The sequence below is a fragment of the Notamacropus eugenii genome, chromosome 4 (assembly GCF_028372415.1).
Source record: "Notamacropus eugenii isolate mMacEug1 chromosome 4, mMacEug1.pri_v2, whole genome shotgun sequence".
Taxonomy (NCBI): Eukaryota; Metazoa; Chordata; class Mammalia; order Diprotodontia; family Macropodidae; genus Notamacropus; species Notamacropus eugenii.
Genome location: NC_092875.1, coordinates 62,871,665 through 62,878,634, shown reverse-complemented (window position 1 = coordinate 62,878,634; position 6,970 = coordinate 62,871,665). Strand labels below are relative to the sequence as shown.

The 6,970-nt window shown below is 46.0% G+C and overlaps 1 protein-coding gene across 6 annotated transcripts in view; it reads left to right on the top strand.

Moving 5' to 3' along the window:
• Positions 1 to 70: 70 nt before the first annotated feature.
• PCSK4 (proprotein convertase subtilisin/kexin type 4) overlaps positions 71 to 6,970 on the top strand; it is a 36,589-nt gene continuing 29,689 nt past the window's right edge. For 3 of the 6 annotated variants that reach the window (XM_072601412.1, XM_072601407.1, XM_072601413.1), the window contains exons 1-2: positions 74 to 257; positions 2,609 to 3,362. In XM_072601412.1, coding sequence (XP_072457513.1) covers positions 2,874 to 3,362 — 489 coding nt within the window. In that variant the 5' untranslated portion in view covers positions 74 to 257; positions 2,609 to 2,873. The other 3 variants (XM_072601409.1, XM_072601410.1, XM_072601408.1) reach the window with 3 other exon arrangements.

Here is a 6,970-nt window from a genome sequence, read left to right as displayed (position 1 = left end):
GGCCAATGAGAACGCGGAACGGACAAAGGAGGCGGGACTTTTCTCCCAACCCGTTCCTGCCCCTCCTCGCACCGAGTGCCCCGAGCCACCCACCTGTGAGCTAGGCGGGAGAGAAAAGAGGGGGCTGGGCCTGGGAGAGAACTGGGACGCGGAGGAGACAGGTAGGCGAGAGGCTAGGGGAGACCCAGGGGAGACCAGGAAGGCCCAGTTCTTTATTTATGGGCCCCCTCAAGGTCCACAAGTGCCAGGTCTCCTAGGTAAGTTAACGTCCCTCCCACTCCCAGACCCCAGCCAGTCTAGGCTCCTCCCCACCTCTCCTTTCCCTCTCCCTCTCCTTCCTAACTAATCCTTGGGCTTCCAAACTCATTACTCCCACACCTGGAGCCGAAGTACCCCGGTGAACCAGTCTTATGCTTCTCCCCACCCCCCAGCCTCCACCCTGGTCCATTTTACATTCCAAATTTTTCCTCCCTCTTGACATCCCATGAAGAAGTTCCACTTAGTATTCTGCACACAGCAGGAGTTCAATAAATGTTTGGGAACGCAATGTGATGTAGTGGAAAGAACCCTGAATTTGGAAACTAAAGACCTAGTTCATTCAACAAAGATTAAATGCCTCTGTGTATGGCACAGTGCTCAGTTCTGAAGGTCAGGGACACACAAATAAAAAGTATACAATTCCTGCCCACAAGGAGCTTGTGTTCTAAAGTAATAGAAGATACATGTACACTTACCAAGTTGTGTGACCCTGGGCAAGTCACTTAATTTCCTTCAGTCTCAGTTTCTTTGTCTGTAAAATTCGAATACTAATAGAACTAGCTCATAGGGTTGTTGTGAAAAACCAAATGAGATAATATGTTCAAAGCTTCTTGTCAATTTTAAAGCATTCTGTAGTAAATACTTGTTTTTATCTTTATTATAAAAATGATACAAGAAAGGGAGTGGTGCCCTATTTTGTTGGGCAATAAAATTCAGTGGAAAGGTTACCTTGGAAGTTAAATCTAGTACTTCATTGAAGTAGGGCAAAAATTCTGAGAAGCAGAGATGGGGAGGAAATGCATTCCAGTTATGGGGGGTGGGGAATGGAAAGAACTGGAGCCAGTCCAGGGAGATAGTAGCTCTTTGAGTTTGAGAAAACAACAGGACAGTTTACCTGGAATATAGAGCTCCTAAAGAGGAGTGATAGAATGTAAAAATGAATTTGGAAAGGTAGGTTGGAGGCAGATTATGGAGACTGAGAAATTTGTATGTTAGCGTATAGGCAATAGGGAACCACTGAAGGTTTGGGGTTGTTATTTTTAAATTTTATTTATTTATTATTTTAGGCAATGGGGTTAAGTGACTTGCTCAGGGTCACACAGCTAGCAAGTGTCTGAGGCTGCATTTGAACTTAGGTTCTCCTGACTTTCAGGGCCAGTGCTCACTCCACTGAGCCACCTAGTTGCCTCCTGAAGGTTATTTTTAGCAAGGGAGTGATATGGTCAAATTTGGACCCTAGATAGATGGATTATCTTGGCTTTTAGTATAAGATAAATTGGAGAAGGGAGGGTGGACAGGGAGATCAGTTAGGCTAGAAGTGATGAATCAATCAGTCAGAAGAATTTATAACATCTACTACGTGCCAGACACTATGCCAGGGACATAAAGACACAAATGAAAATACATACAAAATATACACATTATAAATCCAAGGTTACGGGCTAGGGGAGGAACCCTAGTTCCATGGTAGGGGGGAGGGTAGAAATACCTCAGATAGGAGGGAGGGCACAGCCAGTACAAACATCAAAACAAAAGATTGTACAAGGAAATTAACAAGCAAATAGGGCAGTTCAGCTGGACCATCCAGTGGTCCGAATTAGGGTAGGAGCCATGATGAAGCTAGAGATGGACAAGATCAATGTATAGGACTTAGGACATGATTAGATGAAATTATTAGAGCAGAAACAGTCAAATTCCAGCTCTGCCTCTTGCTAAAAATCCCACCCTTTACAGGAAGCCTTTCTCCATGGCACTAAATTCTAGTGCTTTCCCTTTGTTGATTATCTCAGATTTATCCTGAATACAGCTTGTTTATACGAAGTTATCTTCGTGGTGTTTCCCCATACAATTAGATTGTAAGTCCTTGGAGAACATTTGACTTTCTTTACAATGCCAGCTCTTAGCACCCAGTATCTGGCACATTTATGGACTAACCGATTGACTAGCAAAGCAGTGTGACTTTGGACAAGTCAGTTCAGTTCCCTTCTCCGTGCCACACTTTGTTCCTCTTTAAAATGGGGATTTCAGTATTTGCAGGGTATACTGTAAAGTACTATAGAAAACTCTAGCAGTTGCTACTGAATGACTGAATCAACTCAAATCAGAGAAAGCCCATAATTAGCCTCAGGCCACCCTCTTTGCCACTAATTAAATGCTCTCTGGAAAGACCTTTTCTGACTTAGAGATCGAATCTAGTGCCAGGGTGGGGAACCTACTTTTATTAAGGGGATTTGTTCGGTGAAGTTTGGATTCAGTTAAAGGGCCACACTTGAAGACGTGGAGGGTCACATGTGGCCTTGAAGCCGCAGTTTCCCCAACCCTGATCTAGTGTAACCTTCTCTTTACACAGAAGACTACTGAGAGTCAAAAGTGGGGCATGACTGGCCCAAGGTTACACAGCGAGACTGATGAAATCAGAAGTCGAACCTGGTTCTCCAGGTTAAGAATGAGGATGGAAGAGGGAACTAGAAGAGAGAAGGTCCTATCCTGTTCCCACTCCCCTGGGGTGTCTCCTTCTCCCGGTAGTCCTCCCCCACTCCCCAAGGCACCGGGGGCCGGTTTCCCAACCCGATCCCCGGCCGTATACAGTTAGGTGGTCGCATGGCCCCCTGGGAATGAAGCCCCCCCCCCCCCGGGGGTGGGGGGAAGGGGTTGCCATGGAGCCGAGAAGAGGCGTCCAGGGATCGGGGGTTGCTTCACTCTGGTTCCCAGGGGTCGGGGCTACTCCATTCTTGCCGGGGGGTGGGGGTGGGAGGAGGGGGCATTTAAACAACGCCCCCCGGGACCCTAGAGACTGTTTGTCCGGTGGAAGGGGCTTCCCCCGGCCCCCGACTACCATGGGGCTGGGCTGGACCCGGCTGAGGTTGGTTCGGACCCTATTTCCGACCTTGGTCCTAGCCCTGGCCTTAACCCGGGTTCTAGTCTCCATCTCCCCAGAGAAGCCCAGACAAGAACTAGTGACCGGCCGGGGTCGCGGCCGGCGTCGAGGGGGCCACTTCTCAGCGGTCCCCATCTATGTTAGCAGTTGGGCTGTGCTGCTGCCTGGAGGCAGCCAGGAGGCCGAGCGCTTGGCCCGAAAGTTCGGCTTTGTCAATTTGGGGCAGGTAGGACACCCGGGCAGCCTCTCTAGGGCTCTGGGTTCTGCCAAGGGCATGGATGCCACCTTCTTCACCCCTCCTGGCCTTCAGGTGGGAGCTTCTCAAGCCTTCTCACTCCACCCCCACCCCCAGGCACAGTCTCCTCCCCATCCCCCAGCATTCAGCCATTGTACTGCCCTCTCCATACGTACTCTGATCCTCCCTGGCTACCCCCTCCCCCCAACACTGGCACAGATTCCTCCCGACACCATTATACTTTCTCATTCTCAGTAAACAAGTTATTAAGCCATTCAGCTCTGTGCTGGGCCCTTGCTTTGCAACAAATGAATTTTTAAAAGGTACTGACTTAGGGGGATAACATGTACTCACTGGGGGGGGAAACCCAATCCCTGACCTCCGATAATTTTGAGAGATAAGATAAAATTGTTCACAAATCAATGGGATACTAGGTAGCCAATTCTGACAGAAAAGCTGCACCTAACCTAGGATGCCTTACCCTGCAGCAGAGTGGAGGGGAGGGAGCCAGGCTGCCTAGCTAGAAACTGGCTTTGACAGAGGGACTGAGAAGGAATACGTGGAGCTGGGTTTTGACCAGGTAGGATTTAAAGTACCTGTGGGACACCCCGGTGGAGTTTGGAGCTCAGGAGAAAAGTTTTGCTAGGAGCTGGCCTCTTTGCCAAGTGAATACTCTTGTTTATACACTTTGCATTCCAGCTGAACGGGACTGCCGACTCTTCTGCCAAATCCATGGGCTGTCTACCATCTTCCTGAGTCTGTCTCCATAAGCTCTAGCCCTTGGCAACTGGGGCCACTTCCATGCCTTCCGTTAGCTACTTTTTTTTTTTGCTTTTATACATTGCCATTTTTTAGATTATTAGATATTTAGATATTAACAATGGAGCTAGAGCTGAAAGGGACTGAGTGTAAAATCAATTTCACAGAGGAGGAAACTGAGGCACAGGTAAGGATGTAGCTTGCCTAATAGTAAACTTCAGAGGCAAGAACTCAAGCTCCAGAGCTAGTAATTGAGAAATCTGGGCCTCCTCCCCCTTGCCCTGGCAGACTTTGTTACTTTAACCCTAGTGATGGTTGAAAATTATTCCTCTACTGAGGCTCCATTGTTAATACTAAGACTTGCAACTTGACTACCTGATAAATTAAAAGATAATATTTAGAGGGAAGGGAATTTTCTGGCACTAAAACATAACATTGTATAAAAGGTAAAAAAAAAAAAAAAAGGTAATGGAAGGAGTAGAAGTGGCCACAGTGCTTTTTTTTTTTTTTTTTGATTAAAGGGATCATCCCTTGAGCAACTGCTTAAAGAAGTCTGTTCATTGAAGGGATGTATCTCACTCAAAGTGAGAATGCTAGCCCTAAAAGGGCTATTGCATCCTGGGCTATCTCCAGTCATCCTGATGAATATCTGGCCACAGCACCCAGATGGCTCAGGAAAAGAAAGTGAGTTTGGTGGCCTTGCACAGCCCTCCCTCATTCATATCAAAGTCTACTGCAAGTCACGTCATCATGTTGGCGTCATGCTCCTCTTCAAGAACGGACAAACACAACAGTGGAGAGAAGGGAACCAAGGGCAGAGCCTTCAGGGATGCCTATGGTTAAGGGCAAAAGAAGGCATATAGTAGAATGTTGTTCAGTTGTGTCCAACTCTTCCATGACCCCATTTTGGGCTTTTCTTGGCAAAGATACTGGAGTGGTTTTGCATGTCCTTCTCCAGCTCATTTTATAGATGAGGAATCCAGGGAAACAGGGTTAAATGACTTGTCCAGGGTCACACAGCCAGCAAGTACCTGAGGCCAGATTTGAACACAGAAAGATGAGTCTTCCTGAGTCCAGGCCTAGCTGCCCCACATAGTAGATCAAGTACATACAAAATAGATGACAAGTGTCTAGGAGGAGGCACTTGAACTTCCTTGAGGACAGCTAAGGATTCTAAGAAGTGGAGATGAGAAGGGAAGGCATTCCAGGCAGGGGAGACAGTTTGTGCAAAGGTATGGAGAGGAGACAAAGTGTTGGGTATGAGTTTAGCCTAGTATCTGGCACATAGTAGAAGCATCAAGTTGGCCAATCTGATTGAATGGAAGAGTTTGTGAAGAGGAGTAATATCCCTCCTTCCTTTAATGGCTAAACTCCTTGAGAAAGCTTTCTATAATCAGTGCCTTCTCTTCCTTTCCTCTCCCTGTCTTCTTAACTTTCAGCAATTTGATATCCTACCTCATCATTTATCCGAAATTGCGGTCACCAAAGTTACACCGACAAATCTAATGGACTTTTCTTGATCCTCATCCTTCTCCTTTGACACTGCCTGCCCCCTCTTCTGATTTTCCTCCTACTTATCTGACTGCTCTTTCTCCATTTCTGATGGATTTTTATCTAGATTATCTTTGATAGAGCACCCCGCCCCGTAAGGCTCTGTGTTGGTCCCTTTTCTCTGTCTGTCCTGTCTCTGTGCCTGGTACTTGTCAATCTCATTAGTTCCTGTGGATTTAATTATCATCTCTATGATTATGATTACCAGATTTGTTTATCCAACCTTCACATCTCTCTGCTCTTTTCTAGTGTTGCATCTCCAACTGCCCCATAGACATTTGAAACTCCATGTCTAAAACCCAAATTCATTACTGTCAAGGACACCATTATCCTCACAGTCCTCTGGGCTGGAAACCTAGATGTCATCCTGGACTCCTTACTCCCTCTCACACACCCCTCCAATATCCAATCTGTTACCAAAACCTGTTGATCGAACCTTTGTAACATCTCTTGTATATATAACCCTTCTGACTTTGCTACTACCCTGTTGCAGGCCCTCATGACTTCATTCCTGGACTATTGTGATAATTGCCTTCTGGTTGGTCTCCCATCCATCAGTCCATCCTCCATTCAGTTATCAAAATGATCTTCCTAAAGTGCATATCTAACTGTGTCATACACCACCCTCTTCCCATTCAGTCAACTCCATTGGCTCCCTATTACTTCTAGGATCAAACAGGAAATCTTCCCTGTGTCTTTTAAAGTCCCTCATCACTTGGCCCTTTCATACCTTTCCAATCTTGCTACATGTTACACCCCCCCCGCCCTTTTCAGAGGCTCTCTGATCCATTGACAGTGGTCTCCCAGTTGTTCATCTAACAAGACTCTCCATCTCTAGACTCCTGGCATTTTCACTCATTATTCCTCAAGCTTGGAGCTCTATCTTTCTTCATCTTCATGTCTTGGCTTTCTTCAAGTCTTGACTAAAGTCACACCTTCTAGAAGATTTTCCTGGTTCTTTTATTCCAGTGCCTTCCCTCTGAGACTCCTTCCAACTTATCCTGACTATATCTTGTTTGGTCATAGATGTTTGCCTGCTGACTCCCTCGGGAGCAGGCACTGTTTTTGCCTTTCTTTGTATCCCTAGCACTTAGCATGGTGCCTGACACATAGCTGGTACTTAATAAATACTTATCGGTCTGACTTGAATTTGTGAGCTTGAATTTTTTTTCATATTTTGATAACTATTTTCTAATATAATTGGTTTATTTTGTCATGGTGTGGGTTTTATTTTATTCATTTAAAAACATTATTCTGAGGAATCCATTGGCTTCATCAAGACTTCAAAG